At 44.4% G+C, this 19,933-nt stretch overlaps 1 protein-coding gene across 1 annotated transcript in view; it reads right to left on the minus strand.

Annotated features, from left to right (window-relative positions):
• Window positions 1–19,933, minus strand: part of ARHGAP6 (Rho GTPase activating protein 6) — a gene marked incomplete at its 5' end in the record, with an annotated part of 482,519 nt that overhangs the window by 70,827 nt on the left and 391,759 nt on the right. Inside the window, one exon of the mRNA XM_080831214.1 lies at window positions 2,026–2,185. Within this exon, the coding sequence (XP_080687340.1) occupies window positions 2,026–2,185 (160 nt within the window). The remainder of the gene's footprint in view (window positions 1–2,025; window positions 2,186–19,933) is intronic.

Consider the following 19,933-nt stretch of genomic DNA (forward strand, 5'->3'; position numbering starts at 1 on the left):
CACCATCACTGAGCTCAACTAGACAATCCTAAGTTTGGGGAGAGATTGGATTCTCCGGGGCTGGGAATTTAAAGCGCAAAGTGGTATGTCCCGGTTTAGCTATGTTGACTGCCAGGATGTTTATTTTGTAATTTGAATTCCCAGCCGCTAGCCTCAAATGGACCTTTCGGGTTGCTTTGCAATCCTGCAACACTGCAGGGCCATCAGCTGCCCTCTCTTCCCCTCCTCTTCTCTTTCCTCAAGCCTCCAGGACCTCCTTACCACCCTCACTCCTAGAAGATGGCACTGCTGCTTACTTCGCTGACAGCGTCTTTTAATCGGCCTGCCTCTGCACCCCTATCGCCTCTGTCCACCTCTCATTATAGCTTGAGAGGTCAGACTCTGCTGGTGCTCTGGACCCCATCCCTGCAGTCACTCTGGGGAGTCACTTTGGTCACTCCCCCACCATCCACTCCTCGCTTCTTCCCTTTCTATGGGGAAACCCAGTAGCCGAGGAATATGCCAGGCTTCGTTCATCTGAACCCTGGAAGCACCAGTCTCCTGGAGGAAGAGGGGTCTCCAAACAGATACCCATAAGCAAATCCCTACAATCCTCCTAGAGTGACAAAGAACAGAAGCGTGAGCTTGAGTATGTTTTCATTTTCATCATACCCACTGTCTCATTAGGCTTGTCATCATTTCTTTAGGTTCTAGGCTGTGGCCACTGTACTGCTTTTTCCTGAATAAATTATTCACACAGTGAGTCTGACCCTGTTTCGGGTCAGACTTGGGGGTTCACATGGAACCAAGTGGCCACCCTTGGGCCAAAGCTGCCATCATGACACTCGGCACTGGTCCTGGATTTGAAGGACCTTGGCTGATGTCTACAATCGTCTACCTCCAACAAGAGCTTCAGAACTCTCGGGTGGGTTGATGTCTGTTTCTCTCCACCCAGCTACACAATTCCTTCTCTCCTCCATCAGTAAGAAATTATTTGTAAATCATTAGTTCCTATTTTGATAGAAGGTATCAAAATAATTCCGACAGCCAAAACATCTGAACATCTCAACAGAGCAAATATTTCCGTGAATATGCTGGGAACCACAAGTCTCGGAAACGAGTAATGGAGACAGAGCTTCCAGCAGACAATTTTTATAAAACTGTCTGTTTGGTAAAGGTTATTTATTTAGTGGAGTCTTTAAAAAGCAGGAACAAAGAGAAACATCAAATTAACCGGATTGAAAAACAAAGCTACAAAGAATGTTTGTTCCCTGGTATCTTATCTGATGTGCATCCAATCTCGGTTTCGTAGAACTTTTTAGAGTCCTCATTCCCTTCACTACAAATCGGGTTTGCCAACAACATTTCTGTTTTGTTGAGAAACTAAAAGAACAAGTCACCTTTGTGCTACACACTTCCACCAAGTATAAAGGACCCTCATAGAAGAGGGTAGACATTCAAAAACACAATTTCATAGATGACAAGATTTCAAATACATGCGTCTTACCTTTACGAGAATGAGGACCTGTATCTGTGAAAACCTCAGATGACCAGGCCTGAATGAATGGCTCAGCATGGACATGCCAGGTGAAAGACGATAAAAACGAGTTAACCTGAGTATAATCCCTGATTCTGGGTTAGCATAAGGTCAAACGACACGTTTAATAGATTGCGAAAACATTCTTTTCAATGGATTATTTTGAAATCCTGCTGAAACAGACACGGTTTTAGCGTGAGTCCTTGAAGTTGACCTTTTGGAAAGTTCTTTTCAATGGACTGTTCTGAAGTTATGTAGACTAGTGAGATACACATGGCTTTCCCTTTTAATAGCTCAAGTTGACCTTCCCTTTAAATAAACATATTGGTCGACATGTCAATTGTCCTCCTTGAACATGTCTTTCAAAGCGGACACTAATGCCGGCCAACAACCGAGAAGCTGTCACTTCCTTCCTGTGTTAATGTCAGGTGTGAGGTGAGTCTGCAGCTTTGGCAAAACAGACGTCTGACTCACCGCCCTCCCCGCTGGAACAGCACACACGGCCTTACCTTTGGGAATGGTGATGGGACAGCTCAGGTCACAGTCCTGCTGCAACTGATAAAAAGCCACTTCCTGCAGCCGGGCTCGCTCCAGCTCTGAGAGGCTCTGGATGGGGACAGATCTCAGCCGCACGCTGCGGCCCGACATGCTGTTCCAGGTGAAATCACCCTGCAGAGCAAGAACGCATCAGGCGTTACACAGCTCGTCTAGGCCTCACAAAGATCATCCTTCCTCTTAGTCACAGAGCCAAGCAAACTTCCTCTTTCGGTTCCAAAATTGTCTCTCCACCCCTCCAATCAAATCCACTCTCAGTTAACCGGGAATTTTCTCAGTCCGTCGCAAACATCCAAATCTCTAGTAGCTGTTGGATCACGTGATCCCACATAACAATTCACACAGAGGCCAAAGAAAGCTCTGGAAAAGACACTTCGAGGGTCCTACTGCCTCTCTCCTCCGGGAACGCACGGGATCTTTGTGGTTACATATCTCAGGAACAGCAACAATCGCTGCTAGTTGCCTTCGTGTGCGCTAGATCCGCGAGGGCAAGCGTGTATGGACAGCCGACCAACAACCTTATGCGGTGGTTACCATTTTTGGTTTACCCTTGAATGACACAGGTTTGAGCTACACAAGTCCACTCCCTTATACTTGGATATTTTTGGATAAATACTGTACAGTATGGTAAATATATTTGCTCTTCCTTATGTCTTTCTTTTTTAAAAAAGATATTTGTTTATTTATTTCAGAGACAGAGAAAGACAGAGCACAACCATGAGCGGAGTGGGGAAGGGCAGAGGGATAAGTGGACTCCTCACTGAGCAGAGAGCCAGATGCAGAGCTTGATCCCGGGACCTAACTGTGACCTGAGGTGAAGAAAGACGCCCAACTGACTGAGCCACCCAGACGCCCCCTTATGATTTTCTTAATCACATCTTCTTTCCTCTAGCTTACTCTATTGGAAGAATGTAGTCTATGATACATGTAACAGACAAAAAATGTGTTCATGGACTCTATGTTATTGGTAAGACTTCCAGTCAAGTAGTAGCCTATTAGTAGTTAAATTTTGGGGAAGTCAAAAATTAAACACGGAATTTTGACTGCATGGGGGTGTTGGTGCCCCAACTCCCACAATGTTCAAGAGTAAACTGCATAGTATTTAATAATACGGTACGCTATATAGTAATACAATCTAGTATATTTCTACCATATATTATTAGATACAAATACATACTTATATATACACATGATTATAATATATGTGTATGATACATTATAGTAATATTATAGTAATATTCAGCATATGTGAATATATTATTGTGCAGATGAAACTGAGGCTTGCAGGAGTTAAGTACTTTTCCCCAAATCGTATAACTTCACAAGACTGGAAACCAATCAAATCGCTTCTCGGCCTTTTGGTTAAGATCAAGTGAAGACTGGGAACCAATCAGAACTCAAGCTAAAAACATGTGCCCTCAAACTCGGCTAAGTTGTAACCAGTGAAGTTTCTATTTCCAGTACTCTGAGCTGCTTTGATCACAAGAGGTACAGAGATGTGATCTATAAGAACTATGTATAATTACAGAGATATCTGATGTTAAAATCCTCCACATCAAAGAAGGAAAGGCAAGACTCCCCCAGTCGTGAGTATGTTCGTGTGCACGCACACATCCACAGAGTGAATAGCTCTGCCCTCCCTGCAGACGGTGAGAATGTGATGCCCCGAGAAATAAGTCCTCATGATCCTCTGAAGCCTGACGTCCCCTTACTGAGGACTTCCTGTGACCCACAGAAAGCCACCACCCAAGAGTTTGGAAGACCTACTAGCAGTGCCTTGACCATAAAAAAGAGTTCCAGGAGGAAGGGACAGTGCTGGCCCCCAAGCGCAGTGCTCGGGAGCTGCTGGGGACCTGAGGAACCCTTAAGAAGTCCCCTAAGACCTCACCATTCTCACCGCTCACCTCACAGAAGAGAGACAAGAAAGGCTGGCCCCAGCAGCTATTAAAACACCTGCACTCCCTCATGGTAGCAAATTCCTGCCTAGAATGTTCATTCTGACAGTAAATGGCACTCTGTTCATTCTTTGGTATTTTCCCCCTCTTATGTAGGGTGCATGCATTTAACAGATGGAGAGGTTATACTCCAGTAGGGGCGGACAATCAACAGGGTAAGTAAGGGGTATAGTGTGTTAAATATGGTAACGGCTAGGGATGGACCAAAAAGCAGGGAAGGGGCTGGCAGTGTGAGGAGAGGACACGACTTACGTTTCGGAGAGAGCGGCCAGGAAAGGCCGCATAGGGAACGCCATGACCGGGAAGGAGTTAAAGCAAGTGAGGGCTTTTTGCTCGTCTTCACATGTCTGAGTTTGTGTCCAGTGGATAATGGTGAGAAGTGACAGGAGCCCAGGCTGGGTTCAGGGGCATGATGTGAGGACAGTCTGGGCAGGGAAGTGAGTGAGCAAATCGAGGCAAAGTGGGTAACGGCCATCGCATTTGGCGAACTGAAAAAAGAATTCTTCCAGGCCCAGTATGTTTTGCATTTTTTCTTTCTTTTTCCTGTTTTTTTGGTATAATCGGAGGAAACCCAAGTGTAGACAGGAGCTAGGGACTCACGCCTTGGGTGTACCTCTCACTCATACCCTTCAGGCTTAGGGTACCCCAAGGTACAGTATCAGTGAATTGCAGTGTTTTCCTCCCAAATGAAAGTTCCAGATGAGTCGGTGAGTTTTAAATATGAAGTTTAGGTATCCAGGAAAGCCCACTGCTATCTGAAGTGTCAAAATGGGATTACATGCCTATTCATTTAAAAAGCATTTAAGAATGTGACCTCCAATTGGCTCAATTATCTCTAGACTATGTTCTTCTGTACAAGGTAAGACAGTAAATATTTCAGGCTTTGCAGGCCATGTGGTCTCTGTCAAAACTGCTCAAATCTGCCTTTGTGGCAGAAAGCGGCCACAGACAATTCAGAAATGAATGAGTGTCGCTGTGTTCCAATAAAGCTTCACTAATAAGAACAGGTGGGCTATAGTTGGCCTATGATGGAAATACACGAACCCCTATAAGATCTGTTTTAGTTTTATTTGCTATGTCCCCTTGGTTAATTATTTTTTAAAAATTTAATGAGTACCTATTATATGCTGAGAACAGTACTAGGCTTGTGGTTATCAAAGTGACAACACAGTCCTTGTCCCTAAGGAGTTAAACTTTAATAAGGAAAAGCACATTTGATCCATCAAACATAGAGACTGTGATACTGGAAGTCAGTACCAGATGCAATGGGGTGCCTAGCAGAAAAGGCTCAGACATCTGTCTGGGGGATCAAGGAAACCTTTCTAGAGAGGGTGGTGTTTCAGAGAAGACTGGAAGGTTGGGTAAGAGGAGGGAGGGTTTGCCTAGTGGAAATGCAAAATTGGAAACAACAGTGGGTGCTAAGGCAAATGAACTGGAGAGAACGAGCTTGTCTGGGGAAATGACAAGGTTGGAGGGAGGGAAATAGCGGGAGGCGAAGCCATGCAGAAGTCAAGGCCAGATCCTATAGGGCTTCTTCTGCGGGCATTGCAAAGCAGATTGGACTTCACTCAGTAGGTGATGGCTAGACATTAAGGAACCTTGACTGCTAACGAAGCCTGATTACATCTACATATGGGAAAAATGACTGGAAACAGATTTTGAAAGAAACCGAGGGAGGGAGCACGTCCCACACGTAGAGATCAGCAAAGATGCCAGGTTAGGTATGCTGCTGAGTCAAATTTGAACGAGTAGAGAGTTACACTCTCTAAGCCTCTAAGAAAGACACCTAGAACCATATATTATTCTTTTTGTGATTTTTTTCAACCATTTAAAAATGTAAAAACTGCTCTTGGCTTGGTGGTGCAAAGCAAATCCAGCAAGCTGGATTTGGCCCACTGGCTAGAGTTTGCCAACCCCTGATACAAAGAGATTAGGATCTTTTGGGTTTTTAATGGCATCTTTTCTGTTCTCACACGGTCTTCTCTCAGTACATGTCTCTGTCCTACTCTTCTGCTTATTTCTTAAAAAGGATTTAACTTATTTATTTGAAAGGGAGAGAGAGAGCATGAGCAGGAGTGGTGGGGCAGGGAGAAGCAGGCTCCCCAATGAGCGGCAAGCTCGATGTGGGGCTTGATCCCAGGACTTCAGGGTCATAAACTGAGCCGAAGGCAGACGCTTCACCTGGTTTACTCACCTTGATGTTCCTAGTACCCAAGACCGTACCTGGCTCTTAACTGTCACCGAATAAATATTTGTCAGTCTATGGACTAAATGAATCAGGTACATCATGAGTTCAGTAATAAATTGGAAACAAAGCACCCATGTAATGTTTTATCTACATGGGAGATGTCCTGTGGATTTGAATAAACTGCTAAGAAACAGTCTTTTGGGCTCCACGCTGGGCATGGAGCCTGCTTAAGATTCTCCCTCTCCCCCCCCCTTTTATTTAAATTCAATTAATTAACATATAATGTACTCTCTCTCTCTCTTAAAAATGAAGAAGAAACAGTCTTTTAAAACAGAGTCTGTGAATGAGCCAAAAAATGGCAGTATGTGAGGGCAGAAAATAAACATTATAATATCAGAACTGAAGAATAATGAATCCATAACGCCCACGCTCACCCATCAGACCTCTCACGAGCGGGAAGACATGAACACAAAGGTCGATACTGCTCTGTGATCCTCATGATAAGCAGCGAGAAGAGTGCCAAAGCCCACCAGCGCAGCCTAGGATGTGCTTTTGGCTTTTCCTCGACCCCCATATTGTGTTCCAGGCCAGCATGTCTCTTTGGTGACCGATCATCTCATAAATGGATGATTCATTTCAAGGCTCTCTGGCTCTAGTCTTTCGAGTGGTTGCCATAGGATTTTTCTTTCGAGGTTGAGAGTGGATGACTTCAAATTTGTTTAAATATCATAAGTGTAAGGTGAAGTTGAAACTGACCCCATGTTTCAGGATAGACTAAAGGCTGTGACAGTTGTAAAAATATCTTTTAAATCTGGAGTACTATTGGACAGCGTTAACAAAGGGTAATGATATGATACAAAAAGATATCGTGCAGTGGTCTCTGAGGGTGATTTTTGCCCCCTCGGGGGACTGTTGGCAATGTCTGGAAACATTTTTGGCTATCATAAGTCTGGGGATGGCTTTGCTACTGGCATCTAGTGGGTAAAGGTCAGTGATCTGTTCAACATCCTATAACACACAGGACAGCCCCCCACAATAAAGAAATGTCTGGCCCAAAATGTTCATAGTCCAGAGGCTGAGAAACCCTGGCATGGCATACGTTTAGGTCTGCTGTTAGGCCCAGATTACTCAGAATCTCCTTAAAATGATGGTGTCAGGAGCTATTAACAATCATTGATGAGTTTGGTTTAACACTAAGTGCATGCACTATGGATTCTTAAGTATATGATGCATCATCCTGTATATTACACATGTATTATTCTGCGTATTATGTAAATAAACAGAATTATGGAAGTTATTTAAGACTAGCATTAAGAAGCACAAACAGCACAAACCAATTTAAGTGGAACAAACACACCAAAGAAAGGTCCCCATATGACAGAATCTGGATCAACTGGAGAACAATTCACCGAAAGCATTAACTAAAGAGACTTCCTTTCCACCAGAAGTGCATGTCTCCACATTTCGAAAAAAAAGAAGCAAAAGACAAACTGAAAAACCAACAATCTAATAGCTGTGATTTATTCCAAAAGGTCATTCTTTTGAGCTAAATTGCATCTTTACAAACAGACTTGATTTTCCCATGAAATAAAATTGATTGAAATAACTTTGGTTTTGGTCTATACCACATTGTTTTCTTATGTCCTCAAGACTAGTCTCTAATTGTGGCATTTCTTTAACCTCATCCAACTGTAAACTTCCCAAGGCCGAGGGAGCCAGCAAGGAGTGAGGCAGGGCTGCTCCAAATATGGCTGCAGACCTAGGGCCATGCAATTACCTGGGCAGATGATTGTTAAATCATCTTGTTAAACATGCAGGTTTCTGGGCCGTAAGGCAGATGTAGGGCTCGAGCACCTTCATCATACACCCAGATGATTCTTATTTTTGCACAATGAAGGTTGAGACCCACTGGTATGGTGGTGAAGACTTGGGTTATGATGGAGATGAGTTTTTTGGCAAGAGGCAGAACATCCCCGAGCCTCACTGCCTTCATCAATAAGATGGGGCAAAGAACAAGACCGCTCATGGGCTTGTGGTGATCATATGAAACAATGCAAGGGAATTTCTTGGAGAGGGCTTTTTAGCTCCCTGCGAGCCCTGAATACATGGTAATTACGTTATAATATTAATCATCATGACTCTACATTTGCATCCCCTTTTTAAACCTGGCAGGGTTTGGGACACCAAAAACTCTTAAGAAATGTGCACTGAGGGGCGCCTGGGTGGCTCAGTGGGTTAAAGCCTCTGCCTTCGGCTCAGGTCATGATCCCAGGGTCCTGGGATCGAGCCCCACATCGGGCTCTCTGCTCAGCGGGGAGCCTGCTTCCCTTCCTCTCTCTCTCTGCCTGCCTGTCTGCCTACTTGTGATCTCTATCTGATAAATAAAATCTTTAAAAAAAAAAAAAGAAATGTGCACTGAATTCAGTAATAAATGGCTCCACTGTGTGTTAGATGCCTTCTCTAGGTGTTCACAAGCTCACCACCTGGCTTGTGGCTCCCCGTGGGTGAGGAGCAGAAGAACAGATCAGATCAGTCCATTGAGGCCTGAAAAATGGCACGCCATTTAGATAAACCATACCAGGGGCTAAATGTCTTTTTAACTGTTTTCTGCTGTGGCCAGCTGTCATCTGCACAGCCAAGGTTCCCAGATAATCACAATGTGTTGCTGAAGCATGGCATAAGTTTAAATACCAGGCTTGCAACCAACATTTCTGAAAAGGGCTGCCTGGTTCTTTATAACTCCAAAATAAACACATCACCAATGACAAGGAACTCCCTTCTTCATGAGCTTCTGGGCAAAGCCAACCGTTATCTGTGTAGCTGTCACACCCCTGTTTGGACTCTTAAAAGAAGTTCTGCTTGAGGAACTCAATAGAATAACATTGGCTAATTCTTCTCTTGATGTGTCAGATCTTTAAGAAAATTTAATACTTCTGCTACGTCGGGCATAATATTTATGCTTTATTAATTTATTCTAGTCTTTTTTTAATTAAAGAAGGAATTTTAGAAAATTCTGAACAGTTAGTAGGTATGGCAGTCCATTTTTTTTTTTTCCTTTGGGGTAGTAGCTCTTTATTGCCATACAAAGAGTATCAAAAAAAGTCACTGTAGCGTATTGGAAATGTGCACTTCACGCATTCAGCAAGTATTAAATGAGCACCTTCTAGGCCAGGCACTGTTCTTATATTTAATAATAAATCTGTGGATTCATCGGTAAACAAAACAAAGCACCTTGCACTCAAGAAGCTTTCTGTTTAGTGAAGGAAACTGATAAGAAATGAACATAATAAATGAGTAGATTACAGAGCATAGTAATTTCCATAGCAAGCTACAAGGTGCTAAAACCCTAGGAGAAAAAAAGGTAGAGCAGGGTGAGAGGAATCAGGCATGCTGGGGTAGGGGAGAGGGGTTCAGGGCAACCTTATCAAGAACATGATATTTGAGTCAACCCTTATGTAGGGAGGTGAGGTGATGAGCCAGGCAGCTTCCGGGAGAGGAGAGTCTCAGGCAGAGATGAACTGACACAAGGGCAGTTGGGGTAGTGCCTAAAAGCAAGGGCTGGCAAGCTAGGCTGCCGGGGCTTAAACTCCACTTTTGCCATCTTCCAGCCTTGTGGCTTTTAGGAAGCTATTTTCCCCTCCTATGCTTTGTTTTCCTAAACTATGGCATGGGAATGATGACTAGCCAGGGTTTGGCAAGCAAGTGCCTGTGAACTGAACCCCGCCTACTGATTGCTTTTGTAAATAAAGTTTTATTGGAACACAGCCACTCATTCACTTAGGTATTGTCTACTGCTGCTTTCATTGGCCTGCAAAGCTGAAAATATTTATTATCTGACTCTTTTCACAGAGAAAATCTGTGGACCCCCGGACCAGACTAAAAGCAAAGGCACCTCTATGATTTGGATTTATCCTTGGAATCAACATTTTCCTCCTCTCCTAAGATTTTCTCTGGGCAACATCCCAAAGAGCCTACAAAGAAATCACATAACGTAGTAAGAATTGGGGATATTGGAAAGGATGTAAAAGTCAGGGTGATATAAAAGTGGTTATCTGCAAGTGACCTACTCATCTAAATTATTGATAAACCAAAGAAGTAGAAATGAACATTGTTGAGCGAGGACGGCACTACCAGTGTTCAAAAAAATAAAATGTCACTCACATCCCGTTTCCGGTGGAAAGAACCTTTCTAACGGTTAGTATGGTGGGGATACAGTGACAGGTTGGGAGTCCCCAAAGGCAAAATCATCAGAACAAAAGGCCAATTCCATTTCTGTATATCCTCAGTTGGATCGTGGACTGGTCTACCCGCCACCAATTTAATTCTGAGTTTTAAGTTTCACTTGCATCTTGGATGGAGAGGAGGTAACACAGCCTGCACTGATCCCAGAGTGTGGACAATGGAAACGTTTGCACAAATGAGAAATTCTCAGTGACAGGACCAGCAGCTGATGGTTTTGCTTATCCTTCTATAACTTGATTTAGTTCACGGACAGTAGAAATGGCCGACCTCCGGGCATGGACTGGACCTTGAAGATACCGCTAACACTCATGGACAGCTCACTCTGTGCTAGTGACTGCTCTAAGCCTTTATTGTGGTAGCTCGTTTCCTTCTCACAGCAACCCTAAGGACTATGTTACCATCATCATTCCCAAACTACAGATGAGGAAACATAGGCACGAGTCTGAAGTGACTAGTAAGTGACAGAGCTGGGATCTGAAGCCAGGCTATGTGCTCCAGAATCCAGACCCCAACCCACTATACGCATTTCACCACTTCTCATGATAAACCGATCCAAGCCCCTCCGTTTACAAAGGAAGAAAGCAGGGTCCAAAGAGGTTAGATGGCTCCTACAATGACAGAGCAGGAGCTGGGACATAAGGGTCCCATTCTGCCTCTTTCCCCCACCGAGTCTTTTCATTACGGGACACAGCCCTACAGCAGGGCAAGCCAGACAGTGTTTAAAAATCCAGGAGCTTCAGATTCTCCTCTTTGGTAAAATAGAGCACGTTAGAATTTTTTTTATGAGCCTTCTTTATCATATGCACAGCAACGAAAATGTTGCAGTGAGTCCAAGAAGCCCAGGAGATAAGCCACTTTATTCTTTCGGAACTCAAAACGGCCTGTGCCGAAAGCTTTCGCAGAAAGCAGCCCAGCGAATGCTGTCCCGTGTCATCACGGCAGGCTCCTCTCGGCTCCGCTTTGCTCAGTTCAAGCGCTTTAACATTATCAACTGATCTAAAAATAACGTGCTCATAAATCTCTCCTGGCACAGACAGTACTTGGGCTGTCGCACAGCTCAGACACTGATCAATCCACCTTTCTTCCCAAATTACAAGATAGATGTGTAAGAAGCACAACATTTGAGCACAGTAATCTTCTCAGAAAGAAGCATGAGCAGAGATACTGATATCGCTTACCCATGAATTGTATTCGGCCGGGTCTTTGCTGTCCTAATTTAACCGAGCTAAGCTTGGAGTAGGAACTTGAGTCTGTTCTTTTATAAAAAAAAAAAATTATCCTTTTGGTGAAAAATGCAGCCTGCAATGGCAGATTACAAGAGTGTCTGAGAAATGGCCCAGCCGGCAGGGCAGTGACTCTCCCACAGTACCTTTTGGTGCCAGAGATCTCTGCTACTGTGAATCTTGGGACCCAAAAAAAAAGCAATCTTGTCATTGGACTATTGAGAAGTTCCTGTCCCTTCAGAACGGAGGCAGGCCGTGTCACTGAGAGAGTGTGTGAGTGAGTCAGTGTGTGTGTGTGTGTGTGTGTGTGTGTGTGTGAGAGAAAGAGAATGGGGGACGGGGGAGGGATGAAAAGAATGCAGAGAAATTGAAACTGGATTTCCTGATTTTTATTTTAATAAGACTATTTTGAAGAGATATTCTGGAGTTAGGAAAAGATTCCTCTTAAAAAAAAAAATCCCCTTTTCCAGAGGGATCTACAAATGGTAATTGGATTGTAACTGTGCAAACTGTCCTTATTAGGAATCAACCAAAGAATGTTGGAAGCCGCGGGTAAAACCCCTGAGGGCATGATAAAGCACACAGGACGCTTTCCTTGTGTAGGGCCAATTCTCAACTCCTAAATTATATTTTAAAACCACAGGCGTCTTCATTTTTCTAACACTAGGGGGAAAAAAAACATTGAAAAAGAAAAAGATTTCATTCTCTTTTAGACTGAAGCATAACACATGCTCTGAATTTTATGCTCTTTGTGGAACAACAGTCCTTGAGAAGTTGTTCATTTCCTGAACAGGGGGTGCAGAGGGCGGCGTGGATGTTCATCACGTGGCCACGTTTAAGAGGGTGCAGGTGGGACTTGGGGGTGGTGGGGAGAAATCCAGAAAGAGCGGAAAGAAAATGAAAGATGAAAGATTCAAAACATATCCTGATCCCTAATTACCTTGAGTTCCATGTGTGCCACATGGCACCGAGGCAAAAAACAATTCAAAAAGTCATTTTTGTTTTCCAGTCGGTATGAAGTTATAGTTCTTTTGTGGTCTCAAGTGAATTCCAGCTCTCACTGTGATGATAACTGACAAAATGAGAAATGATTTCATGGAACATCTTACTCAAAACTTAGAGATTCTGGTATGTTTTTTACTAGGACTCTGTGAGGTTAATCATCACTTGATATAAGCCACACACAGCTTCTGTTGCTGCTGGTATTTATTTAGCAAGAGAAAGGAATTCAGAAACAATAAAATATATCAGATGGTTTTTTTTTTTTACTAGGACAGTTACATTTAAAGAGAAACTCTGAGTCAAAATCTACCTGTCTCCTCATATAGCTCCACCTCCATCCACTACCCCAAAAAGTCAGATGTGGAAAATAGTCATCGTTCCAGCAGAGAGTGGTTCATGCAATGTGAACTACTCGCTAATGGAATTGAGACCCTCATTTAAATGTATCTCGTCTACTACTTCACATGAAATTGATAAATATGCAATTCATTTGTCATTGCTAGGCAAGTGATCTCTTCGATTATGAATACATGAAAACAACATGTAGTTCTCGTTGTGAGCTTTCTAAGTGCTCCCAACACTTTCTCTAAGCATTTTCTGGGTGTTGATTCATTAACTGCTAAAAGAATTATAAGGCGTGGGTTACATTATATCCCGTGTTACAGATGAGGAAACAGAGGTTCAGAGAGGTTAAGTAACTTGCCCAAAGATTCGTAGCTTGTGAGTACCGCAGCTGTGATCCCAACCACTATGCGGCTTACAAATTAACTGGAGGACAAAGCCACAGTCCTCAGCCCACACTAGTCAGCGCCATGTCATAAATGTCTAATGAGAACTAGACACAGTAACTTAATAAGAATCATTACTTAAGACTGGAGTAGCCTGTGAAATCAATTTAATGGTCAGGTTAACAAATGTTTCATAAGAAAGTGACTATTTCTTTAAGTGAACAATCTCAAATAATCTCAAGAGACAACGTCTTGGGGAATTCCTAGTCTGTTTTAAGACTGGAACCGAGTCTGGCCAGGAGAGGAAATGCAGAAATAATGGAGAAGTTCTGTATCCCTGGCATTCTCTGGAAAAATGCGGTCAAGCCAGAAAAACGAAGGGCGAAGATAAAGAATCTTCTCTTAATTAAATATCAGCTCTTTACGTAGAACCCACAAGAGGCCAAAAAAGCACCCAGATGGCCTTAGAAATAAATACTGGGAAGCAATGAAAAGGTCCAATCCGCGGAAGGGCCTGCTCAGCGGAAGCGCCTAGAACACGACAGCAGTCCTTTATCTACTTGACTCTTCACGAGGCAAGGGCGCCACGCACCAGCCTATAGCTTCAGAATCTACGCCCCTAAGTATTCACTCCACCTTCTTCTTTGGCTCTTCTTCTGGATTATTCCTGCATAGGCCACTGGGGACATTTTGCACATTCAGGGCGAAAATATTACACAACCACTCTGTCCACAACCACTCTTGGGGTGAGTACATTTCCAATGACAACACTGTTTTGCTTAAAACCCTTGGCCGTCTCCTCCGCATGGCCTCCCCTGCCATCCATGTGTGTTGATTTAAATGGCGTAAAGTCAAGTAGTCACTGCATAATAACAAATAACAACAATAATGATCATAATAGAAACGGACTGAAGCATGTATTAAGTACTAAGCAGTGTACGTGGGTCATGCGTTCACTCCCTTCCACAACTCTCTGATACAGAGGAGGGGACGGAGGCACAGAAACAGAGGAAAAGACCGACGGGCTGCTCACAGACTCTCCCTCTTTCCTAGCCACTGCCCCCAGGCCCTCGCAGGTATTAGCAGCCACGCGACTAAGCTCTAGCCAATGGGCTGTGGGAGAAAGCGATGAGCTTCACGTCTAGCCCATGACAACCTGGAGACAAGAGTTCTCAGAGCTACACGTGGCCGTTCCAGGCAGAAACCACACTTCTCAGTATTCACGTCCTAGCGTCTGCTGCCCTGCAGTCCCGGCCGGCCCTCTCGTTTGCTCGAAGCAATCGAATGTGGCAGAAATGATGCTGAGATGATTCTGGACCTCAGACTATGGAGGGCCTGGAGAATGTTGCTTTTGCGTCCTTGGGACCCTCCCACCACCATGTCTTAAGCCTGGCTACTGTACTGGAGAGACCATGTGGAGAGAGAGTGTAAAGTTCAGCTGTCCCAACGTCCCAGCGATATCCATCCTCCTGCCAGCCTCCAGGTTGAATAAAGCCTCCTGAGCGGCCAGTGTCAAGGTCAGCAGAAAAGCAGAGCTGAGCCCAGGTTGGACCGCAGAGCCACAAGCAAATAAAATGGTGGTTGTTTTAAGCACCAAGGTCTTGGGATAGTGTGTGATGCAGCCATGGATAAGCAAATCAACATCTTCCCGTGTGGAAGAGAGCAGAGCCCGGGCCCTTGACTCCGTGCTTGGGGCTTAGCCATCCCAGCAGCCGTGGACACGGGGATGACATGAGGGAGGAATACACCTGTTCGGTGGGATTTGGGGATCCATGTGACGTAGCAGCTAACCTCACCTTCCTTAACCTAAACCAGCCCCTGGAACCTCTCCCGTACGTCTCCCTACTGAACCGCCTAACAGCTCGTTCCTTGAATTTCTATATGTTCGCATGGAAAGAAAGTGGCTGGTGAACTGGATAATAAAATAAAAATTAACCTTAATAAACCATTTTGCAGACAATTTAGAAAGTCTTTTATGAGCAAGAAGATAAATGCATATCTAATGGCATCCTTCAGTTTTTAAATAATATGTAGTTAATATTTAGAAATAGGTGATGTTTCTCTGTTTCAGAATTACAACTCCGTCTGATAAAATGGCATAGCGAAATTTCATTTAGACACATTCATTACTGATGAATTGGTCCAATTAACCTCTTTTGTCCAATGCTACAGAACTGGCACATAAGGTCTTGATGTTTTCTGATTATACATTAAAAATGCAAATTGTGAAGGACACTTCACAATTAGCCCTCCTGCTACCTTAAAGCATGCAGCGAAAATGTGGTATCTTTTATTTTAATTACCTATTGGACCCTACCTTTGGATTGATCAGAACTTGCGGAGGTGAGGTGCCAAGTACAAGCACAGAAGGAGGACTCTGCATTCTCTTGTTCCTGTCATTTGCTTCTTTAACCACAGTTCTCTCTGTCCTCACCCCGCCCCTGGTACTTGACCTTGCTCTTATCTCTAGCATCCTCCTCTACCACTGTGACCCACTCGCAGAGAGAGTGAATTTTAGATCCTTCAAATCTAAAAACTTACCATCAAAACAAAGTATTAGGTAACTGGAAAGTTACTTAAGGCCACGGATCCGAAACAGTCAAAACCATAGTAAAGAACGTCTAATACTTAGTGCTCATTGCCTCCATGGATATTTGCTCTGGTCTAGGAGGCAGATACTAGGATTATCCCCATTTTGCAGCTGAGAAAACGGAGACAAAGGGAACTTAACTAACTCGCAGGACTAGGGAGTAAGGAGTTCAAACGTAGGCGGTCTGTTTCCAAATGCAACGGGTTTAACCCTTAGGGTACATCCCAGCTGAGCCAGTGACCTTTTTTCAATGAAACCCTTATGGACTGCGTGCCCAAAGGGAAAAAAAAAAAAAAGAAAAGAAAAGCTGTTGAGGCAACCGCCTCCAGGAGCAAGGGGAGCGACTGGGGTTTGTTTTCAGGAAGGAGGAGCAGGCATTTTAGAAAACTTCCAGAGTGTCCCGTCCTTTGCCGGTAGGAATATGCACCCTACGTTTTTGGGTAGAGATGTAACACGAGGAAAGGGGCGTTTGAGGCAAGCTGAATGAGGCAGAGTGCTGCAGAACGGATAGGAAGGGGATAGAGAGGACGAGCAGACCTTGAGGTCTGCAGCGTGAACAGTAAATGGAGGCCCCACGCACGACATTGACTGAGAAACGAGGCTTTTGGCAGCCATAACCGAGGCACCCCTTAGGGATGCTTTCTTTAGGACAGTCCCTCAATTCTTCCAAGAAATGTGGATCCCCCGGGAGGCAGGCCCAGTATGCTACTGGGAGAAGTGCCCTCGGGGGTTGGGCGGGGGGAGAGTGAGAAATCCGAATGTCATTTCGTGGGTCGGGCAGGGAAGAGCTAGGAAAGATCATTCTTCTTCCCGTTCTCACAGAGACACACGGACATGATGGCACTGGCTTTCATACACGGCAGAGTGGCCTTCCTTTCTCAGGCTGCTCCTTCGACCCACATTGCGAGGAAAGCTGAGGTCTAAGAATGAAGGCTGCAGGTTTCACCCAGGAAAGGCCCCTCAGATGAGAGGACCCTGGTTCTGGGGAAGATGTCACGGGGAGGCTCTGCAGAACAGGTCATTTATTCAGACCTGGGAGGATCTACCGCTCACTCAAACATTCGGGATGCTGAAGTAATGTTACCCAAACTGGAGAACTCGATTCCCCATCAGGTATTTCTAAAGCAGCAGGAAGTAAAGCAAGCCTTGACGAGAGATGACTATCACACTCAGGAGAGGGAAAGATCTGCACTGGAAACTCGTAGGCAAGACAAAATCGGCAATAGCAGAGTAAATTCCGTTTCGGTTTCTCCTTTCAACGCCACACCTGACCACGTTTTGTTTCATCAGCTGCACCTACCACCCCGCAAAGTCTCCCCTCACTGAGGTTTTTGTCCAACAGCTTCCTATGGTTAACGTTAGACTTAATAAACTCATTACCCGAGTGAATTAATTAGTTTCGAGTATCACCAAGTGTGTGAACGTCGGTCACCTCTAATCTGGGCCCCAAGTGTGATCTGTGGCTGGTCAGCCTCTGGGTTTCAGTTTAAGATATCTGATCTTCTTAAACTCCCCCAAATAAGTAGTTCCAAATCAGCATGAATTGCTGTAATTCTTCAACCTCAATGGGAAAAAGCAACTGATACATTGCAGCCGGAGGCTGGTAGTTAACTCATCTAACTTAACCTTCAGTTGCTGAGCGAACAAGCAAGTAAGCTATTTGAAATGAAAATACATGCATCCCCACTGCTAGACTGCACGGAGAGGCCAGCTTTAATAATACTCTCGGAGTATCTGCTTCAAAAGCAAAATGAGTTCAGGTACAAGTAGCAATAGATGTCAGAACAAACCGTATTAAGGACCAGCAGGTCTCTAACCTGGTTGCACATTAGAAGTACTTGTCGGAAATTGGAAGGGGAGGTGAACCATGAGAGACTATGGACTCTGAAAAACAACCTGAGGGTTTTGAAGGGGCGGGGGGTGGGAGGTTGGGGGAACCAGGTGGTGGGTATTAGGGAGGGCACGGATTGCATGGAGCACTGGGTGTGGTGAAAAAACAATGAATACTGTTATGCTGAAAATAAATAAAATATTAAAAAAATTTTAAAAAAATATTATCAGAAAAAAAAAAAAAGAAGTACTTGTCGGGGCACCTGGGTGGCTCAGTGGGTTAAGCCTCTGCCTTTGGCTCAGGTCATGATCTCAGGGTCCTAGGATCGAGCCCCGCATCGGGCTCTCTGCTCAGCGGGGAGCCTGCTTCCTCCTCTCTCTGCCTGCCTCTCTGCCTACTTGTGATCTCTGCCTGTCAAATAAATAAATAAAATCTTAAAAAAAAATCTTAAAAAATCTTAATTGGTGCATACCTCAATTAAAAAAAAAGGAAAAGAATTACTTGGTGCGGTTTTCAAAAAATACCCACGCCCATGCACCCCTCCAGACCAGCGAGGTCCAACAGACCTTTCTGTGATGACTGTACTGTCTAATATGGCGGCCACCAGCGACCTGCGGCTGATGAGTACTTGAGATGTGGCTAGTGGAATGGAATCATTTAATTTTTAGTTTTCTAAATCTTCATTGATTTAAATGTAAATAGCCACACTGGCTAGTGGCTACTGTATTGGACGGCGCAGGTATAGAGCAGAACAGCTAGACTCTTTAGGGCTGGGGCTCGGGCTTTGGTAGGTCTACAAAGCCCTCTGGGGGATTCTCGTGAGCAGTCCAAGATGAGAGCCACTGCAATGGCCGGGGTTTTAGAAAACCAGTGGGGTGGCAAATTCCTTGCTCTTTTTCCTTTTTCTCCAAATTCCACACCTTTGCCGCTCTCCTTCCACGCCTCCCCTCTCGCACCCCCTCCATACTCCCCTGTGACAGGGGCGCTAGCTCTGTATTCCTTCACCCACTGCCCCGGCCAGATTTCTCTGACACCAAGGGCAGATTCTTACCCTTTCCCCTTCTCTTTCACTGGCAGCAGAAATAAAAACCTAATAACACTACCGATTGGGAATTAAATCCCCAAACTTGGGCACCCATAATTTAAAACTGTTTTTCCTTTCTTCAGGCTTGATCCAGATGCCACTCTCTATGATTTCCACCACGGATGCCACGGGGAATAGTTCTAATGGTCGTGGGGTTTGGGGGCAGTGTGATAAGCAGGTCTCACGTGCTCATTTGCAGCTGTTTCCTTCCAGCGGGACACAGTGTTACAGCACCATGGCCGCACGGAGGTTTCCATGGTCTGACTGCCTTGACAGTCTAGCTCAGCCCACAACTAGCCACGTGGGTGTCTAACCCTTCTCAGTCTCCATTACTCTCTGGGAAGGGGAGATAAAGAAGGATCCTGTCGGGAAGGTGGAGTGACGCATGTCATTTGCATGACGAATGAGACATGGGTGACACACCCACTGCCCTAGAGCCAGATTTTTATTCCTCCCGCCCCTGAGCCACACATACACACAGTTTCGTGGTGATTAAAACAAACAGCAGGGCAAACTTTTCCGGAGGAAGTCGCGGAATTCATGAAAGCATCCTCTAAGCACATGATTGATGAACGTGGCAATAGGGAGGCCAATTGGAAAGTGGTTAATGAGGAAAAAAAAGAATATGCTAATGTGATTTTTACAAAATAGTCAACTTATTTATTGTAGCGTGTCTTCATTTTTATTGACTCATTACTGGTTAATATTAATGGAACAAGGAAGGGTGTGCTAATACACATCACCTTATTCCTAAAATTGGTTAAGACGCAGAATTCCAGAGCTCACTGCTAGCAACGAAAGAGCATACTGCACAATTTCCAGGCACATAACAGTTTGTCAACCTTTCCGCTAATCTCAACAGCCATAGCCTGACATGGTCCAATGCTGTTTTCACTCACAGGCACTGTTGATTTATGTTCACATTTTCTACACTGAGTTTTGCTGCCTTCTTCCTTATTAAATATCCATCTATGGGTAGAGCAACTTTTTAATGTAAGAAGATACAAAATTACAGCCCA

Source organism: Martes martes (assembly GCF_963455335.1).
Source record: "Martes martes genome assembly, chromosome: X".
Taxonomy (NCBI): Eukaryota; Metazoa; Chordata; class Mammalia; order Carnivora; family Mustelidae; genus Martes; species Martes martes.